At 41.5% G+C, this 20,785-nt stretch overlaps 1 protein-coding gene across 2 annotated transcripts in view; it reads right to left on the reverse strand.

Annotated features, from left to right (window-relative positions):
• Positions 1–5,349, reverse strand: part of LIN7A (lin-7 homolog A, crumbs cell polarity complex component) — a 46,434-nt gene extending 41,085 nt beyond the window's left edge. For both annotated transcript variants that reach the window (XM_066319224.1, XM_066319225.1), the window contains exon 1: positions 4,968–5,349. In XM_066319224.1, the coding sequence (XP_066175321.1) occupies positions 4,968–5,247 (280 nt within the window). In that variant the 5' untranslated portion in view covers positions 5,248–5,349. The remainder of the gene's footprint in view (positions 1–4,967) is intronic.
• Between the last annotated feature and the right edge of the window lie 15,436 nt (positions 5,350–20,785).

The following is a 20,785-nucleotide window of genomic DNA, read 5'->3' on the forward strand; positions in this document are numbered from 1 at the left end:
GCACTTGCAGAAGGATTTTTCAATTTTAGCATGCTAGGCTGAAGAGCAAGAGAAGAGATCCCCATGACAGACAGGCAGCCAGGCGGGAATAGCACATCACTTAGCAGTGCTCCACAGGGCTTCACCCTGTGCAAAAGAGATCTGGCTTTATGCTGCTGCCCTGTCAAGGACTGTATTTCACACTTTATGAATCTGATTTTCTCTTCCTGATGAGTATGTTTTATTTTTTTTCCAAGATAATATACATTATAATATATGCACAGTCTAATGCAATTTATGTTGGACACATTTTCTGTTTTATACGTATATATGGGCTCAGATGTGGAAAAAAATCCCCGATTATGCAAGCTATGAAGATGTAGTGAGAAGAAAAATGACAAGAAGAGATGAAGAGAAAGGAAGAAGTACTCTAGAAAGTACCCATGTATATTAATGGTGCCATCTACTACCACATCTGAAGTTTGTTTAACAACTGATGGCAATTCCAAGCCCATTGATATTCTTATTTATTGTCACTGAACACGGTGCTTTATAATGGATTTTCAGTAAGCTTTGGGACACTCATTCTGCTAGAAAAATATTTGCTTGAATTCATAAAAAACAACAGAACTTATTTAGTTATGCATTACAGCGAAACAGCAAGAAATCTTTGCATTTCCAGGGATGTATTTGAAATCTAGAGTAATTTGTTTGTCAATAGCCAACAGCTATGATCTTGTTATGAAACTTCACAGGGATTAAAGTATTGGCACTTTATATTAAGCCTATTCAAATTTCTTTTATCCTCAGTCACATTAAGAAGTGAAACCACCAATGACATGAATAATAAAGGAAATTGTATAGGGAAAAACATAGTAGGACATGGATTATTAACAAAAGGCAGTTGAAAGTCCCCTTTCACATGAAAAGATATCCCCTTGTTCTTGATCAGGAGGTGGCCTCTATAGAGCCTAACCATGTATCTTCAAAACCAAAAATGTGCCCTTTTAAAGCTGCCATTTTCATGGTTCAATTCAGAGGAACTGGGATGGAGATTTTGCAGCAGTTTGAGAAAATACGAGGTCAGTTTTCTTTTGAAGCAGATTTTCATCTTCTAAGGAAGAAGACAAGCAAAATTTTAATTAAGACACGGTTTATGAAAAATACGTCAGACATTTAGTCAAATAAAAAAGTCCAGATAAAGAGGAACATCTATAATGCATAGCTAGAAAGATACCTCCTTCAATTTGCAGGCCTCCATACGACCACTCCTGAAATGTGTGCCAAGGGAAGCACAGAAATCTATTCCCTTCTAACGTATTTCCAGGAGGGTAATGGTACTTCTAGAAAATGCTTTCATCGGACTGTGCCAGAACAGTCTAAGTGATCCCACCCACAACAAGCTTGCTTTAATTTCTCATTGCTTCAAACGTGTACCTGCAGTACAGGAACTCACAGGAAGTCTGCACGTAACCATGAGGAGGCTAAGCTGGCTGGGGGAGATGACACTGAACTTGCAGAAAAGCAGAACATTGCTGCTGGATCTGTATGCAGCATTTGAAACAATGTCAGGCTGGTGAGGCGCCGAGAGTCACCGGAGAGCAGAAGAACCAGGGATTAGAGGAGGAAATTGGGTTGCTGAACAGTGAAAATGCATAAAGATTAAGGGCAACGCACAGAGAAATGGAGTTAACTGCACCGGGGCTTTGAGAAGAGCAAGGCAGCAGAAGGCAGCATGTGAGGGAGACCTGGGGCTCTGGATAATGAAAGGAAAGGCAGCTACTGTTGGTCATGGGGTAGGGTGAAGCAATGGCTCTGTGGAAGACAAAGGACATTGAAAGCAGAAGCAGAGGCAGTAAGACGTGATGAGAGGTATGCCAATACAAATAAACACTGTTGGAAAATGCCAACTAACTGCAACCAGAGCGGTCTGTAACTAATGTCAACAAAGTTGTTATTGAAGACATACCTGTGGAAGAAGTGAAAAGTAACTGTATAGGTGTCTTTAAACATTTCTCTTTTGGACTGAAGTGACCATTTAGGGTTTTTTAATGGAAGTAAATTAGGCTGGGAAAGTACTTAAAAATCATAACCTTGAACATAAAATAAAAAGAAAAAAAAATCCCAAGTTTGCTTTTTTTGCTTGCCATTTTATTGAAGATATTAGTGTAACTTTGTCTCAACCTCAAACAAGGTATAGCTCCCTACACCTTGAAGATTTAAGCTTTGAATCTGCCTGGAAAATTCCACCAGTTAGCTCTGATGTACACCGAAGATTACTGATGGGGTCCTATCGATTCAGGGTGTAAGACATGCAATAAAGGTAGGAACAGAGACTTTCTCAGAGAGAAGACTCACTTGGCTGTTGGAAGACACCCAGAAGGCACTTTCCCCTCCCAAAGCTCCCAAATGCTGGGACCACCCTCCCCTAAGTGGTACCACTCCTCACTGCAGTGCCTTAGGTTTCCTTCCTGAAACAATTGCTGATTTCTTCCCCTCCTCCTAACAGAGCATCATGCAAAGGTCAGGCAAAAGCCTTAGAGATTAAATTGTCAGTGATTAAAATTTCCATTATTTTGTGAACTTGTTCTACATATTAAAGAGCCCTAATGGAACCTGCACACATTTGTGCAGGTAGAAAGGCACACAATGATAGGAATTAAGGAAATTAATTCCTGTGCTTTGGACTGAAGTAATCTTCCAGAATATAATTGGCTTTCAATCATTCACACACCCCATGCCCTTCACCTTTAAATGGTAATTCATTTTACCATACAGGTTTCGAATGCCATTTAAGTCAGATTTTAAGAAAGTTCTCATCTATGTACAGTCAATACATTTTGTCCAGGAGGAGACTATGTCAGAGCATATTTCAGATTTCTAATGTATATATACTTATGATGTTTTATCATGTCAGTGACCCAGAACAAGGAGGAATGCAGAACATATCCCAGCCAGAGGTCAGCAGCGTGGGACATGCTGAAATGGATATGAGGGTACAAGACTTTTCAGCGCTATGCCTAGATCACAGCAGAGAAGTGCAAGGCATATTGACAGTATACACGGCTCATCCACTTTAACTGAAGCAACAGGAATCTAGAAAATCTCACTATGTAGAACTTTCCCTCTCCCAAGGCTGAGAAAGAAAGACTGCAGAGGAAATATCTGGAAGCACTGGCTTGGTCTAGTTGCTTCTGCCCACCCTCTACAGTTGACACAGTAGCATGTTGCAAGGGATGAAGCGTATCCCTCTGACGAAATGGCCTTCTGCAGGCCAGGTGTGCTATTTAAATCTGTTTCCTCTTGCCTGTGTTTTTGTTTTGCACATCACATCCTATCATTCTGTGATGTTTTATCTCACTCACACTAATACCAGCCATGGCTGACAACCAGGGAGACTGTAACATTGGCACATCTGCCAAATGGTTAGGCATATCCTGGACACAGACAACAGATGCTTATATTTAAATTAGGACTAATTTGCATTTTTGTGCATTGTGGTATTTTTAAAGTATAGTTTTACAAAAAGGGATGCAAAATTCTGAAATAGTAATATTTCCTTTGAAAAGTCAGGTTTGCTAATGGATTGCCATCTGTTCAACCCTTTGCCAGAAAGTAGATTTGTCCTGCTTACTGAAAACAGTATTAGGGTGAAACTGTAGATTACACAGTGGATTTCTGAGCAGTTTAATTTAAAGTGCAGGCTAACACTTTGCTATTTCAGTAAAATAATTTTAGCTTCTCCCTTTCTACTAATGCTGGAACCTAAGCCCAGCAAACTGTATCTGGCATACTTTGTGGGCTGTTTTGCTCTCAAGTTGAGTTCTAGAAAAGGTGGCTAGCTCTCATTTGTAATTTTGAAACTGAGTTTATGTTTCATTTGCATAGGATTCACTGGAAAAAAAAAAATCTCCATCTTACTTCAACAACCTATCTTAATCCTTTGGGAAAAACCCCAAACATTTAAAACACCAAGGCACTGGCCTCAATTATGCTTTCAACAGTACGAGATTTATATGGACTGGGAGCCTCTTGGAGCCCCTGGATGCAGGTAAGGAAGAAGAACACCTCTGCAATTCTGAATGCCGTACTGGGAGCTGATGGACGTATACACAGGTCCTTCAGATGGAGCAGCAGGAGGAAAGTTGTGTATCCTTGTAACCCACAGAAATCTGATGAGGTTTCTGGTGAACCTTGTTATGGGAACAACTGCACTTCAAGGGAGAGAGGTTCAATTTTTACAGCCTGGTGGCAAAAGATAAATTGACAACTTCAAGATTTCAGCACCCTCTTACGCTACCTATATAAGGTTACCGACACAGCCTCAAGGCTACCCAAACACCAATGCTCTCCCCACCCGGACCGAGCAGCTGCCTACGGGAATACGCAGAACCGTTCTTTTGCATGCGAACGGACAAGTTGCAATCACGGATCCCATCCCCGCGCAAGTCTCCAAAAAGCCGCATTTTGCCGGCAAACGACGCTCTCCTCGGGAGGTTCGGGCTCCCGACTCGCTGCCGGAACGGCGCTGCCCCGCCACCGAGCATCCCCCGCCGAGCCACCTGCGGGGGCGGCGACGCGGGGCCTCGGCGCCGATGCACGGCGGGGGGCGCCCGGGGGAGCTCCGCAGGGCGGGGACGGCGGAGCGGCCCCGAGGAGCGCCTCCGGACCGGGGCGCCGACCGCGGAGCCGCGTCCCGCGCCTGCGGCACCGCCGCGCTGCCGGCGGCGGGATACCTGCCCCATCCCGGCCCCTGTCCGCACAAAGTTTCATCTCCCCCGTTTCAGACCTTCTCCCGCCGCCCGCCTGAGCCCCGCGAGGAGGCGCGTCCCCGCCGCCCGCCGGCCCCGGGCACTGAGGGGCCGGAGCGCTGCCGCGGCAGCGCCCGCCGCGCCGGAGCTGCGGGGGAGACCCGGCGCTTGCCGCGGTGGCCCCCGGGCAGGGCGGCCGGGGAGGCGCGGCCGGGGAGCGGCGGCAGCCGCGCTTACCTCTGTCCAGCGTGAGCGGCTGGACCGCCGTCAGTGTCGCCATGTCTGCGGCGGGGCTGGAGCCCGAGTGACGCGCGGCTCCGGCACCGGCGTGGAGTGCGGGGAAGGGCGGGGAGGAGGCTGGCAGGGAGAGGGGGCGGAGGAGGAGGGTGGCTCCGTGGGAGGAGGAGGCGAGCGGGGCGGAGAAGGTGCCCAAGGGGGGGCGGCTCATCGCACACGGGCCGCCGCGATGCTGCGGGCGCAGAGCGGCCCGGCGCGGCCCGGCGCGGGCTGCCGGCATCGCTGCGCCGCCGGAGCTGGGCCCGGCGAGCGGCCCCCGCCTCGCCGCGCTGGCCTCGGGGCGGCGGCCGGGGACCGCGGGGATCCCGGCGGTCCGGGCTGCGCTCGGGGGGCCGTTCGCTGCCGGTCCCGCCGCCCCGGGGATGCCGCAGCCGCCGGCGGAGGAAGAGAGAGGGGCGAGGGCGGGAGCTCCGCAGCGCCGCGGGGCGGGGAGGACCGGCGGGGCCGGATCCGGCGGCACGGCCTCGCCGGGGGCGGTGGGCCGGGCCGGGCCCGGGCACGGGGAGCGGTGTGCCTGGGCGAGGCCCTGCTCCGAAGGCTGCCTGCGGGGAAGGAAGGTCCGCGCACGGAGTCCGGAGAGGCTGTTCCTGGCGTTGTGCGGGGCGTTGGATTAAGGGACGTACCGTGTAGCCTCCCTTTTAGATGGACCAAGGCGTCGGCCTCATCAGTCCAGCCACCACCTCTTCTCTAAGTGCCATGTGCGGCCGGCCGTCCTCATGGAAAGCAGCACACACACCGGCTCTCCGCCGCGTGTTGGTCACAGACAAGTGGCGGCCACCTCTGGTAGGTCAGCCACAGCTTGTGTGGACATGGGGGCCTCTGTTAAAGACCATCCACGAAGGTGGAATTTCAGTGGAGTCTTGCGAGGTTTGTCGGCAGCCTTCTGGTTTTGCTACCTTTTTTCGTCCACAAGAAGAGAAAGGAACGTGGTCAGCTGCCATCCAAGAAAGGTGTGACAGTGTAGCAGAGTTCCGCTGAGTTTCTTTTGCTTTCTGTTTGGTGGATGATGGTGTAGAGAAATAAATGATTGAGTGGAGAATGGCGTCCTTTAAACTATTTCCCTGTGTAGCACCTATGCACCTTAGGCTTGTTTGGAATGCTGGGATAAAGGACAAAGTAGCATTCTTCTCCTCACCCACTATTTTTTTCACCTACCACAGAGGACTTGAAAGTACAGCAGTTCAAAGGTGCATATGAATAAAAGCTTTCAACTGCAAGAGTATTTAAGCACTAGTATAGAGAATTAGGGAAGCTGCTGAAAATTTGCCATTAAAAGTTTTCAGAGCAGTTTAAAAATACATTTTGCTGTTATAAAATTAGAGGAGTTTAAATAATGTGTATATGAACCACCCACTTCTGATAAACTGAATTCAGGCCAAATTTAATTAACAATAAACACTAGCCTATTTGCTTATCTTGACAAGTAAATGTTTCAATTAGCTAAAATATCAAAAGTTGAGAAATCGTTTCTGACTAACAGTTTTTAAAATTCAAATTAACATCAGGATTGTTATTATGCAAATTTTATGTACTTGCATAGCAGCTGGGTCGACGTAAAGTGTAATAGATCCTCCTAAGTAGTCACGTTACTGTATATTAGATTCATAGACCCAAATGGTGAGAAAAAATAAACATTTGGAGCTATAATAACCTAATGTGACAACATTCAAACAGTTAGACATTTAAAAAAGCTTTGTGGAAGATACAGGAGTGTTTTCAAATAAAATTAAAATTAAGAGCAAGATGTCAAGTAATGAAGCCTACCAAGTTGCTTTCCATATAGGAATTCTTAACCCTCAGACTTGCTTTCTTAGAGTGCTATCTTGCAAACAGACATTTTGAAGCAAAATGCTGTCATAACAGTAACTTCTCTACCAATAAATATGTATCATTAATGCCAAGAGCAGGGTGCCTGTGGAAAGCAATAAGGTCCTTCTGGAGGGTTATCTTTTATCTACTGCTGGTCAGTGTTTGTATGCTTCAAGGACTAATTGGGACTTGGATAAGAGACTTGAATAGAAATGTTCCTGCACTCAAGGAAGATGAAAAGCAGCATTTGCTGAAATTAAACATTTTTTAATAAGCATTAGTGTATATTAGCTAGTTCCAAAGTATATGTATAGTATATGTATATTTATATGTATATTAAGTTAGTATATGTATAGTTAGTTCCCAAGAATGTTAAAGACCTAGATGATGAATACTTTAGGCAGCTGAACCTTTGCAGAAAGTTGCAGAAGTTGTACAGCTGAAATTAGCAACTGGAGAAAGGAGGTGTAATGAGGCAGTTGCTCTCGCTTTGCTAACTCCCAGGAGCAATGAAGGACACTAATAGCAAAAGCTAGCAGTCAAAAAAATGAGTACGAGCCAGCCTGGTGTCTTAGAAGGTATATAGTTTTGGACAGAAACAACTGGTCTGACTCTCAGTCTTCTTGTTGTTTCCTTGGGCTGTGTTGGAGCTTTTAGTCCAAAATTGCATGCTGTCTACTGAGCCAATGAAATTTGCCTTAATTAACAGATTTTACATCTGCTATGTGGACTATAAACTAACACTTGTCTAGCAGATAGCCAGTGGTCAGGTGCCAGTGAACAAGGCTGTTGCTAATAAGGTGCCTGTAGATATTTTGTGGCTAAATTTTTAAACAAAATGTAGCCTTTTTTTTTTTTTTTTTCAAATTCCTAAAATGTGGTCATAAAGGCTTCTATGGCTATGCTTTTAGATAATACAGATTTTATTATATAAAATTAAAATTTGCCTGAAAGTGGATAAACCATGAAAGATGGTGTCCAGAGAGGCTGACAAAGGACCTGGGCAACCTGTTCTTACTGTCACATTAGCCGAGCTTTAAGCAAGAGATTAGACTATATATTTTTCAGATCCTTTTCAACATAAATTGTTCTATGATTCTCTGATAAACTGTCTAAATTACTAGTAAGAATTATCTGAATAGCTGGATTAAATTGTTAGATTTAAAAAAATAATGTGTCTTAATCCTGCTGTAAGAAGTGATGAATTGAATGGTTACTTCAGATCTGGAAATTGTATTTGGTAGGGATGTTCTTACGTAACCCATTCAGTGTAAGTTCTTTTTGGGATGTCGCCAAAAGGACAACACAATCCTTGAATATATAAATGAAGAATTGAAAACACAAATAGGGAAATATTCTTTCTTCTTTATGTAGCATCCATAAAGCAACTGACTGGAATACTGTGTCCAGATGTGATGTTTGCCTTTCAAGATAGAAATTCAGTTTGACATGAGTTTGAAGGACCTGAAACAAAGTTTATCAAAGAAGAGGAGTAAGAAGGAAATTAACCACACACACGAAGAGGCACAATATTGGAGGGATTCAAAGTCTTTAAATGGCTTTCTTGTGAAGAAAATACAATGGCGGGGGTATTCAGGAGGTTAGATGGGATAATGAGTATGATCTGTTACTCTCATGACTTTTATGACCCTTTGTCTTCCCTCAAGAGCTGGTGCTGCATGGGCCAAAGAATTATTTCTATGCGGCTCAGTGCAATGCAATGTGGAAGAACCCAGCACCACGCTGAATGCAGTCAGTGGCTGCCATAGTAGCACATCTAAACTCTGCATGGGATAATTCATAGAATCATGTAATGATTTCGTGTTGTAAAGACCTTAAAAATTATCTAGTTCCAACCCCCTGCCGTGGTGAGGCCTCATCTTCCAGTAAAACAGGTTGCTTAAAGCTCCCTCCACCCTAGTCTTGAACACTTCCAGGGATGGAGCACCCACATTTCTGGGAAACTTCTTCCAGTGTCTGACTATCCTCATAGTGAAGAAATTTTTTTTAATATCTAATCAAAACCTTCCCTCTTTCATTTTGTGCCTTGCACTTCAGCACATCTAAAAGCAAAGATTGCAGAAGTATTGTAATGTATTGTGAATGCCCAGAAGACTGAGGATTTTTGTCAGCATTCAGATTTGCTTTTTGAGTAGCACTTTGCATCTAAAGGGAAAGAAAAAAAATCCATAGGTTATATTCCATGCAGTTTCCATGATAGGGCTTGCTTTTTGAGAAATTTGATGGTTTAACAGCAGCTTGTTTATTGGGCAAAGAGCTGCATTGGTTACTCATAAGAAAAATGATTTAGTGCTTTCTGAGAACTATATACGTTTCTCACAAGTGCAGTTCATTTTGTCCCACGAGAGCCATGTCATCTCAAGTAACAAACATTTCAGGTGAGCTGGATGCACAGCTACCATGGATGCACAGCTGTGTATAGTTCGGTATTTTTCCACTGTACTACCCTACACCACACTGCACTTCCCTACAGGACTCATTTTGCATTCTAATATTGTGTAATGGATTACTTTTTGTAGATCGTGCAATTACTGTGTTTTTTTCCCCTAAACACTGAAATCAATTTGGCCTTTTTTCCCCCCAGTTTTACTAAAGATTTAATTGAAGTTGACAACAGGGAGAACAGGGTCAAGCTTTGCCAAAATTTGCCTTGGGCTACATTGAAATTCAGGTGGAGGGTCTGCTCTGTCCGGTGGATTTCCACCTATAATCTCTGGAGTCCTAGAAATGGATGTAGCCTCTTAAAAAAATAATTGCTGCAAAAGCTAAGAAAAGCAAATCTCTTGCTGGTAGGCCTCTGTTTGCTCTTGGGGAAAGTGGGTTGTGCCTTGGTGGACACATCCCCCCCCTTTCTTTTAGGAAGGGAAGCAGTTTAAAAGCAGTTATAAATCAGACCTTCAATCTGTTATTGCCTTTGGATACACATGAAATCTGAAACCTGAATCCCTTTTTTACTCTGACTTGACTTATTTTGTCTGTTCTAAGAATGAGATCATGACTTTGCCAGTAATGAGGACCTTTGAAAAATGTGCAAATTATCCTTGGTGCAAACACAGACATCTTCAGTTAGTTAGTTTCATGCCAGTAAAAGCTTCACCTGCAAGCACTGTACCTGCAGTGAAAACATGCCCATAATGAATGAATTCACATAGGCTTTTTAGGTATTTGAACAACCGAACAAAAGTATTGATTTGGTCTCCTCAGAGACCACCACAATGAATTATTCACCTATGCTCTTTGTCCAGTCTATTAATATACATCTTTGGATAGAATTTTTGGACCAATGTGATTTTTTAACAAGAAGTTTTTGAATGGGAAGATCCCCAACCCAACAAATAGACTTGTCCAAAGAAATATGTTTACTCATTGTGCTTCACTAGGTTTCTCACTGTTTCCCTTAAAACTTCCCTATATATGGAATCACAGAGAAAGAATATGTGGTTGTGAAATAGATACTTACCTTTAAAAAATGTAAAACTGCAAACCATGTAATTTTAAAAAGTTCTAGAATTATCAGTGATGAAGTAATAGTGATGGTTACCAGAAGGTGCATACTCAACTATGGAGGCATAAGAAAAAAAAGAGTAGTGCAAGGACAAACCACACTTGCATAAAATTGCCACAGCTAATTAATTTGGGAGCATGAACAGTGCAACAGATAACATTATGTATCATAGATATTATCTATCATGTATCATATCTGTCTTGTATTTTCTGAAACTTAGTCCTGTGTTAATTTTCATGGGAGATCAGTGATATTATGATGTGCATATGAAAATGGGTGGGACCTTGATTGCAAGGAGATACTGTAATTAACACTGATTTTAGTATACTCTGTAAGTACCTTTTTGAAGTGGTAAAAATTAAAATATGATTAAGAAGCCCTTTTGGGACCTAGAGTTCATTTTCACATTTTAATTGGGAAGTGTAGAAATGCAAACTGCTTGTAAAGATGATATGTGTACAGCTGTATGAGTCAGGAGAGGTTTTGGTTAGATATCAGGAAAATGATTTTCACCCAGAGGTTTTGCACTGAAGCAGGCTCCCCAGGGCATTGGTGTCAGTACCAAGCCTGATAGAGTTCAAGAAGTGTTTGGACAACACGCTAGGGTACATGTGTGGCTCTTGGGGTGTCCTGTGCAGGGCCAGAGTTGGACTCGATGGTCCTGAAAGCATTTTCTATGGTTCCACCTCAGCAGGTTCTATAGTTCTATTATTCTACTTCACTGCATCTGGAGACCAGAATGTTAGGGCAACTGATTATTCTTGTTGAGAATGTAACTTTTTCTTCAGAAGGAAAGAGAAACAAGGGGAAATATGGTTAAGTTGCCTCGGTCTGAGAAGCAGTTTGATGGACATCTCCACACCTCCAATCGGCATCACTTCAGAGCTGATCTGTGTGACATTGTAATCTCCTTGCTCACTGCAATGCAGTCATGCTCACTTGCCAAGTTACTCTATTTCCTTCATCTGCATCCCAGAGGCGAAAACATCTTCAGGACCTGTGTGGGTTTTAGATGCATACAGATGCTGATATGACTGTGTGTAGTCCCAGTAAACTTGTTTGCCTGAAGGCAGTTTGAAGTCTCAGTTCCTGAGATGGAGAGTCTGCAAGACTAGTCTGGCAAACATCTGGGCATACTCTATCTTTGCTGTCACTGCAGTTAATTACTGTGAAAACATGTGCCTGAGTCAGTTCAGAATCTAATTAAATGACATATACAATATTTTCTTCCTGAAAGGCCTTCAGGAAAGTATGTACGCATTTAAGGTTCTTGACTAATTTTTTTGAGAACTTGCTTTTAATATTCAGAAGAACATTTCCTCTTGGCAGTATACTACAGCCTTGGAGATGGATTTTTCACAAGGGCATGTTGTCACACGACAAAGGAGAATGGCTTCAGCCTGAAGGAAGGCAGGTTTGGAGTAGATATAAGGAAGAATTTCTTTATTTTGAAGGTGATGAGCCACTGGCAATGCTTGCCCAGAAAAGCTGTGGCTACTCCATCCCTGTGAGTGTTCAAGGCCAAGGCTAGGTGGGGCTTTGAGCAACCTGATCTAGTGGGATGTGTCCCTGCCCATGCCAGGGGGGTGGGTGGGCTAGAACCAAATGAGATAAAGGTCCCTTCCAACCTATACCATTCCATAATTCTATGATTCTCTACCAACAACATCCAACACATGCTGTTGTTCATCTGCTCATAGCCCTCAGATGACACAATTCTGGTAAATTTGCTCTTCATTCACATTCAAAGCCACCAACTTTGCTTTCAAGTTGACCCATGTACTCTTCCAGGCCAGAGACCAAATTCTCAATTTTTTTCACTGTAAGGACTGCAGCACTGTCAAACATTTCTATCTAACTTTTAAAAGAAAAACTACTTGAAGAAATAGGCAATACTGTTGGGATTAACACCAGGTCATAGGGGTCTTCTGCCCTGGTTTCTTCCACAGCCACTGATGATGAACAAGGCTTATCTTTGCAGCACTGTTGTCACATCAGCAGCTGTCATCAAACAATGGGCTTCCCATTTTCCTCCAGGTCTGTTTTAGTGCCTGCCCTGGTGGTCTAGATTATTGGCTATCTCACCTAGGCAGTGCTGTAATGAGCCTGTAAGTGCTTAATACTGAAGCTCTATTTGATGGTTCCATCTCTGCACTGGAACAAGAAACCAGCTTTTTTGCAAGGCTTTGCCTAGCCAAGCAAATTCCATTCAAGGAGATACAGGTAATTGTGCTTGACAAGCAGCCCTTGGAGGCAGTGGCTCTGAGATAGTGACTGATGGGTAGTCACCGGCTTGGTAATTGATGTGAGGGTGTGGACATAGTGACCAGCTGAGGTTTTTACCTTGTGATCTGTTCCATGCAGGGGCACAGTAGTGTAAGAGTATCCCCAACCAAGGCCTTCTGCTTTACCAGACAGTGAGGTGATTGGGTGGGGGGGAGAAACCATCAGACAAAAAACATGTCCTGGCTTGATTCTACTCAGCTTTATTTTTCTGAGTCCACCTTTCTCCTTTAAATTCAGTATTACTTTTGTTTTGTTTTGTTGGGTTTTTTGGGGTTTTGGGGGTTTTTTTGTACAATGCCCACCTGTACCCTAGCCAGTATATGCACTTTATGTGCTGAATAGCCCTAGATGCATTGAGGATCTGCAGTAAGGGGTTGATTGCTTATTATGTTATGCTAAGGTAACAGAGTCTACTTCTGCAGGTCCAGCCATGAAGGTAATAAAATTAGCTAAAAAATCAGTGAAGATACAGCGCTGATTTTTTGGTAGGGGAATGGATCCTCACAATCCCCAAAAGGATTAATCTGAGGAAAGGCAGAAGTACTGCTGCTCTTTATTGTCACCTTTCTTTACAGGGAAAATTTCATACACTGGGAACAAGCCTTTCAAATCCTGCTCTTGTCCAGCAGTTACACCTGCATTTTACTCACCCTCACCAGTGTAATACATTTAGTTTTCCTATCCAGGATCCTCTCCACTAGACATACCCACTGAATTTTCGGCTAACTGCCACTGAGTACTGGGGGTGCGCTGTGGATATCATGTCAGGATAAGGTCCCACATACAGTGATGTGCAGCTACAAGAATCCTGGACCAGCGTAATACCATTATTAATAATATTAATGCTAAGGCCTATCACTACAGTTCCTCCTATTGTCTTGATAGCTGCTCTTTGTATCATTTGATGATGTCTTATGTGCTAGGAGAGACAGAAGAACTTGATAAGTCTGAGTGATCAGAATAAGTTAGGGTCCAGCAACTTTACCTCCTGTCTCCAGATGCAGTTTGGCTGTGCCAGCTAGGGAATGATCCCTGATTTCCCCCACTGCTCTGAGTTACTAACCAGAATGCAGCATGAGACCTGTACAATGTCTATCTTTATAAAGACTGAACTAAATTAGCTTTGCTGAAGCCAAGAGGACTCCATAAGGTTGAACATTTCTGTGCCACATTCCCCAGTGGTGTGTGTAAAACTTGCATGGAGAGTCAGGCTTTGACTTGATTATGCATCACTTAAGACAGTGTCAGTGGGTTTCAGATGGGGAGGACTGAACAGGGTATTGGAACACCGAGCAGCTCAGAAACTCAGCAAGGACAATAACAAGAGAAGGGAGCTGATACCAGCAGACTGTGGGATAGGAATTTGCTTGACTTGTCATTTTTTCTTTTGCTCTCTCCCTGCAAAAGGTCTCAGTTTTGCAGTTAATTTTTTTTCCTTCTGAAGTGAAACTAAACAGACTTTTTTGAACTTGAACTCTCTGGCAGCAAGGGAAACTCTTTATCTCATATATGGGCCAGTGAGGGCTTTAAAATCAGTTTTCTTTTTTCCCCTCCAGAGATACCTGTGGATTCTTAGTGAAACTACTACACCATGCAAAAGAAAATTTGGGTCTGTTTTCCTAGGCTGTGAAGGATTTCAACGTAATAGGAGTAGTCTTTATATAAAACTCCTGAACTTGTCTGTACTCTGGGATATTTCCAGGAGAACAGGACTATTATGATGACTATTATTATTTAAGAAGATGCAGGGGATTTCAGCATCTTGATTCACATTGTTCTTCTGGTGCAGGATTAGAAATATAAGGTGTGGAGCTGAAAAGATCTTCTCTATATCCAGACTTGCAACACCATCACATTTTCATTCTCTGTAGATGTTGGAGGAGAAACACACTGGTCACACACTGGTCATGTTCCAGGCTAACAATGTACAAGCAGAGCTGGCTTTAAGCTCAGTCAATTTAGGCAACAAAATAAAGTAGAACATAGCATATCTGTATGGCAGCCTGAACTCCATGGTTGTGCTGAAGGTGAGTGTTCATGCTTGCAGAGAACACTGCCATGTAGTGAGAGACAGCAGTCTTGACAGGGCTCTGACACCTTTTATTTGTGCTCTATGGCAAAATGCTGTCTGCAGGGAGGGTAGATCCTTCAGTATTTGCTTTGCTGGAAAACTGACTGAAACTTTGTTGGGTGAAGTGTTTGCGTTCCCAATCCGTATCTTGCACTTGATTGATCTGAGACCTCATTGAACTTGTCCAGGCCTCACTAGGAAGATTAATGCCATTTCTTCATGACATGTGACCAACCAAGTCAGGAGAAGACCAGGCACTTCTTCAGGAGAAGACATTGTGTTCTTGTTTCCTGATGGAGCAGTTTCATGTGTCCATGCTGATTTGACAGATGGAGTAAGTTAAGTCAAGGGAGAATGATAAAGCTAGTCAAGACCCCAGGATCCAGATGGCTCAGCCAACAAAGTCCCATATAAATGCTATCCAGATTTATGGTTGGAATCAATAATCTTAAAGGTCTTTTTCAACCTGAATGGTTCTTGACCCTCTATGATGGTCCCTCTAGAGACTGATGTGAAGGTTTGATTCCCTCTCTCTAATTTCTTTCATGGTCATGCTGTTATTCCTTGCTTCCTGCACTTCAGTAAAATACCATGTTTGGTACATCAACACTACTGTTCTTAATGCCTGTGCTGGTGTTTCTGACAAAAGCTAAAGGCTGTTAACATCCATAAATCTACTACCACATATTCAGTCGAGTATTTAAGTGAATTTTGTGCTGTGAGACTGGCCTGCTAAGAGACTTTCTCAATATTAAGTGCAGAAAATGCTTTTTAGCTGTGAGAAATTAAGTCTAAAACTGCTTTCAGTGCTACATGCCAGGGCTGAAACTTGGTGTACAACAATTGAATTGCAGTGAGCAATGAAGGATGTTTTAGGATGCAGTGCTGCCAGATACTGAGCTGGGCTAATTCTCTGTAAAGCTGAGTATGGGAATGCCTCTATGGAGAATTCCTGGGCTTTTGAACTTGCATTATTCAAAGCTACTTCTCCTGTTCCCACATAAAGATGCAAATTACATGGAGTGCAGCAACAGAAAATACAACATGCATTATTTTCCAGGCTCACTAAACAAAACAGCATTGTGGACAAGTGAAGAGGAACAGTTAGCCTTTATGCTGAGCATAGCAAGAACTATTTGAGACATAATTTATCAATTGTATTAGTTAGTTTTCAGGGTTAATGTTATTATTCATGGATTAGATTATCATCCACAAGGACAGAAGAACTGAAGAAATCCAAGAGACCAGGCAAAGCAAAGATGTGTTTTGCCCATCAGTGGGTTGATAAATATTTCAATACAGAAATGGTCAATACTCTAGGGCAAAGCAAAACTGCAAGTGTTGAGAAATAAAGCTTCCATCACCAGCTGCTAGGCATTTTAAAGGCATTACTTCATTTTCCACTAACCACAAAACAAATTGTGGCTGGCACAGGAAGGCATTCTAGCTTTGCATCACTGAGAATTCAAAAAAGAGAAAAATGATTGTTTTCTTCAGACCAAAATGAATGTTTAGTGTGTTTAAGACAAGCTGCAATTATCAAAAAACCCTGGAATTTAAATATTTCTACCAGTGCAATATCAGGAAATGTCAGGCATTAAATGATATTCATTAGGGGTTTGGTTTCATTCATATCAAACAACATAAACAAAGATGGGCACATTCCAGATTTTAGATGCAGCGATTTAAAGAGTGTTCTCACCCCTATTTTTATGAAGACAACTTTCCTAATATAGTCTAGTGATTTCAGGGAGTGGGATTATAAATCAGCTAGAAAACTGGCCTTATTGCTTAGATTTGGGCAGAATATAATTATTGTAAAGCTTTAGAGAACAGATGGCCAGAGATTTCAGAACTGATAAACACCAGCTTTCTTCTTTGGACTGGTTGGTGTTAGGCCTAGAGGTCACATTCGGGCTGCTCTGAGTTCTGCTGCAATGTCTGAATGTAGCATGACCCTTCAGCCTCTCAGGGCTTCCTATAAGGATCCATCCTTGGTCACTCAGCAATCCAGTGGGGTACCACGGCTATCTGGGAAAGCACTACTGCACAGGCCTCCAGCACATCACTAGCAAAGGAACGAGACAGCTGTACCAAGACAAAATTTTGCTTTCCTTTGCTTTTGGGTCTTTGTTTCTATTGGTTATCTTGGCTGTCAGCATCACTGTGTTAATGATAGATCATGCTTGATTGCAACCTTCTGATTACTCTTTATTTTTTTTCTCCTGAAAAATATTTAAGGATGAAGAAGCACTGAATGAATCCAAAAGGATTTTTTTTAATTTTTGGGTGCATTTAGACTTTAAATATGGCAGGACAGATCAATAGTGGAGTGTGTTTCAATGGAAGCAAATTCTTCAGAACTACTTCCTTTCCTTTTAGTCCTCCCCAGATACAGTGGAGCTTCAGCTTGGCCAACTGCTGCAATATTTCAGGCTGTCAGACTTTGGGTTATATTAAAAAGCATGAATTATACTGCTGTCTTCACCTAGCTTATGGGAAGCAAGGAATGCCTATGTGAACTGCTATGTGTTTCATCCTGTCAGCACTCCGACGAGTTCTGCAAATGCGGGATTGCTTGGGGAAAAGTTGAGCAAAAACTTAAGAATCTTTGGAAGCAAAGGGATCACTTAGGGTTTGTTCCGAAAGTGTGTGAGTAATTTCTGATGCCTGCCAGAGAAAAAAAAGAGAATTATCTTATGACCTGTTACAGCAAAAATTGCAAGGAAATGCTTGTGGGTCTTTCTCTAATTATCTCGGAAGTGCCTGTTAGCAATACATGTATTCACAACCTTGGGCAATAGCAGACTGACATGCACCTTTAAAGTATGTTTGGTGTTTGCAGCCTTTTAGCACTGGATGACGTCTTCTAACATGCAGCTTGTGATAGCAGCTACCCCAATTTGTGTGTTTTCTCTCATGCTATGTTTTTTTCCAAAGGCAAGAGAGATTAATCAAAATCAGAAATTTAAGTCACTGCTCTCTTTAACCACTTACAGGATTAGAAAAGACAGCAACAAAGACATCAATTATTAAACCATAATTTACCTTATTGTGTCCAGAATAGCTAACTTCAAAGAAAATGCCATTTATTTTTCAGTAGCACACAACATAATTTATACATTGCATTTGAAATATGTGAACTTCGGTGATAAGTTAACATAAATATTCAACATTTGAGTCAGGAACCCCAGCAAAGGAATAAACTCTTTGTCCTTATCTTTCACTGCCTGTAATCATTTCTGCTTGCTAGGTGAGTGACTGTTGCTATTCTTGGTGATTGGCAGAGTAGTTTGTGAGGCTGACTGTCAGCAAAATGACATGAAATTATATTATCACCTCTCCCTTTCTTGCTGCTTCATCATTCGTATCTTAGTTTTGAATGTTGTTATTAAGCCTGATTTTCTTCTGTTCTCCAGATCTTGAAGAAAAGGGTATTTTTTACTTTGACACACTATGTAACAATGTCTTCTCCCTTAATATAGGGAGATTATAAAAATTCTTTGAAATATATTTATATAAGTAATAAAAGTTATTTCTTGAAAAAGTTATTACTTTTCTTCTTTTTAACATGTGATTGTGCATTGCTGCAATTTTTCTTTCTTCCAGTCATTCACCTCTTTTCAACCTCAAACAGTCTGAATCTGATCCCAATTCATTGCATCTGATTTACTGAATAGGTGCTCAAAACCCCACCAAATTATTACACTCCTAATCTTTTTGTGGAAAAAAAAGGGAGGACCTGATAGGTGAAGTCAAGAAGAACCTATATGTTCATATAATTGAAGTCTTAACAGTTTTATCAGTGAGGTATCAGCATCCCAGGTCTTTTCATGGGATGACCACGATACTGATGTTAATGGCTTTTTTTCTCACTTCACGGCTCATTTTCATGTGTTGGCTACACCTTGCTTTTTTTTCATTAACCTGCAATGTGGCATCATGTCTGGGTTTGCAATACATGCTGTGGTCTATATGTGCTGGATATACCTGAGTTTTGTGAAGCTCAGTGCAGGTTTTGTACAGCTTCCAAGGTTACACTCATTCAATAATCAGTAGCAGGAGAGTTTTTATAGCCCTGGGCCACCAGCATCATCCCCTGCCCAAATTTTCAATGTCACTACTGTCACCTCATATTTGCACTCTTACACTCTGCATTATTTTCATATAAAAATAGTTTATCTGCTACATTAACTATTTGTTGCTACCATGTATAAGTTACAGAACTATATGAAAAATATATGAGAATATTTTATCTCACATTTAATTTATTAAAACTAATAATGTGTTTAATTTTTACTGCTTGCTAACTTTTCCTTACTTTTCAATATGACTTACTTTTAGGATCAAATTTACTGCTTGTCCTTTTTTAGTCAGTTCTGGAAGTTTGGTAGCTTTACCTTTTCTGTATTCCTTGTGCTTAGGTTCTTCTAAGTCCTGACTGGAAATTCAGTTCTTTTTATGAAGGAGCAAAACATCATCTCATTGCTCCTATTTCCATTATTTCCTCATAACAAGTAGCTGTATTAAATATTCTGGTGGTTTTATTATTTTGTGTTTCAAATGAATGCTTCATTGAACTATTCCATTACCGAAGTATTAATTTTTAAAAGTAAGGGAAGTATTAATATAAAACCTCTGTATTCTGCCTCTATTTAACATTTAGATCCTGCCTGATCATGTCCTTTCAGAATTTATTACAATAGTAAAAGTAAGTGGCTTTTAAAAAGTTATTTTATTAATACAATCAAAGCAAAGTAACAAACATCTGAATAGAAACATTCTGATACAGGGAATTTTCTCATAAGAGGATGAGAAGGTCTACTTGCAAGGCCCTGAATAAATTACTAGTAAGATTGTCTTCTCTTGAATGCATCAAATTTTGTGTTCCATCAGACATTTACCACTTATTGAACTAATGTAATAAAGAACATCAGTTCACCACTGAAAGGTTGAAATATTATGTATTTTTAAAGAAGATATTAACAGCTGTATTCTGAAATATATAAAAATTCAGTTTTACCCATTGTTATATTTACTGACACATTGTCAATGAAATTTTATCTTGTTGATCTAAATGTGACAAGAACCAGTAAAGAAAGCATTTTTGAGGTCTCCGAAGATACCTCTCAGCTTAGATGTTTGCAGATGGCAGAAAGATCTTGAAGCCCTGACTCCTCATTTGAGGATGGTTACATTCAACTACATATGACCATTTTCCTGGGCATTTATTTAATGATAAGGGCCCTCAAAGAAAAAGAATCCCTAATGCTGGTTTTCTTTCAGAGCACCTTTCTTCCTGAGAATTGCATAAAGGTCACAGGTTTGGTAGTTGTTTGTGGGAAATGTTAAGCTTTCCTTTTACAAAAGATCTATATTATTTTACTCTTTTTTTTTTTTTTTTTAGCATGTTTACCTTGCAACCCTTTCAAAATTGTGTCCAAGAATTACTAAGAGTAATGGAAGTGAAAAAGAAAAGATATTCAAACTGAAGTTGGTACACAATTTTATAGATCAGCAGAAAAAAATCTTGCATGTCTCTTCAAGTCCATTCCTTGAAGTTCAAGAAGCATGGTTAAATAGAAACAGGTGCTACAGAATGGATGTATCTGCAGATGATTTAAGTAGTTACTGGCATGAATCTTCTCTGAAATTAGGAAATCCAAGAGGTACATGTCAGGAAGAATGTCTTTAGAGAAGGAGAGAGGAGACAAGGGAAATTATATGCATGGTTGGCATGACCACTGGGTAAGAAAATAAAATTACTTCTCCAGATAGGAAGAGATTTACAAGGACCATAGCTGTCTGTCAGATGAGAATCTAATAGCGTAAATGAAAGTTCAAACAGTGAAAAGTACAATGTTGAATTATTTAACAAAAACTATGGTAACACAGAGCCAGCTGCGACTCTGCATGAAACAGTACTAAAGGTAATGGAACTGGGGCCCTCTGAAGCTCTCTTTCCTGTAGGAAACATAGATGTGTACATACACACAGTTGCATGGAGTAGCTGAATATTCCATATAGTCTGTTTTATTAAATTAATTGCTGTTACTATATTTAGTA

The sequence above is a fragment of the Sylvia atricapilla genome, chromosome 5 (genome assembly GCF_009819655.1).
Source record: "Sylvia atricapilla isolate bSylAtr1 chromosome 5, bSylAtr1.pri, whole genome shotgun sequence".
Classification (NCBI taxonomy): Eukaryota; Metazoa; Chordata; class Aves; order Passeriformes; family Sylviidae; genus Sylvia; species Sylvia atricapilla.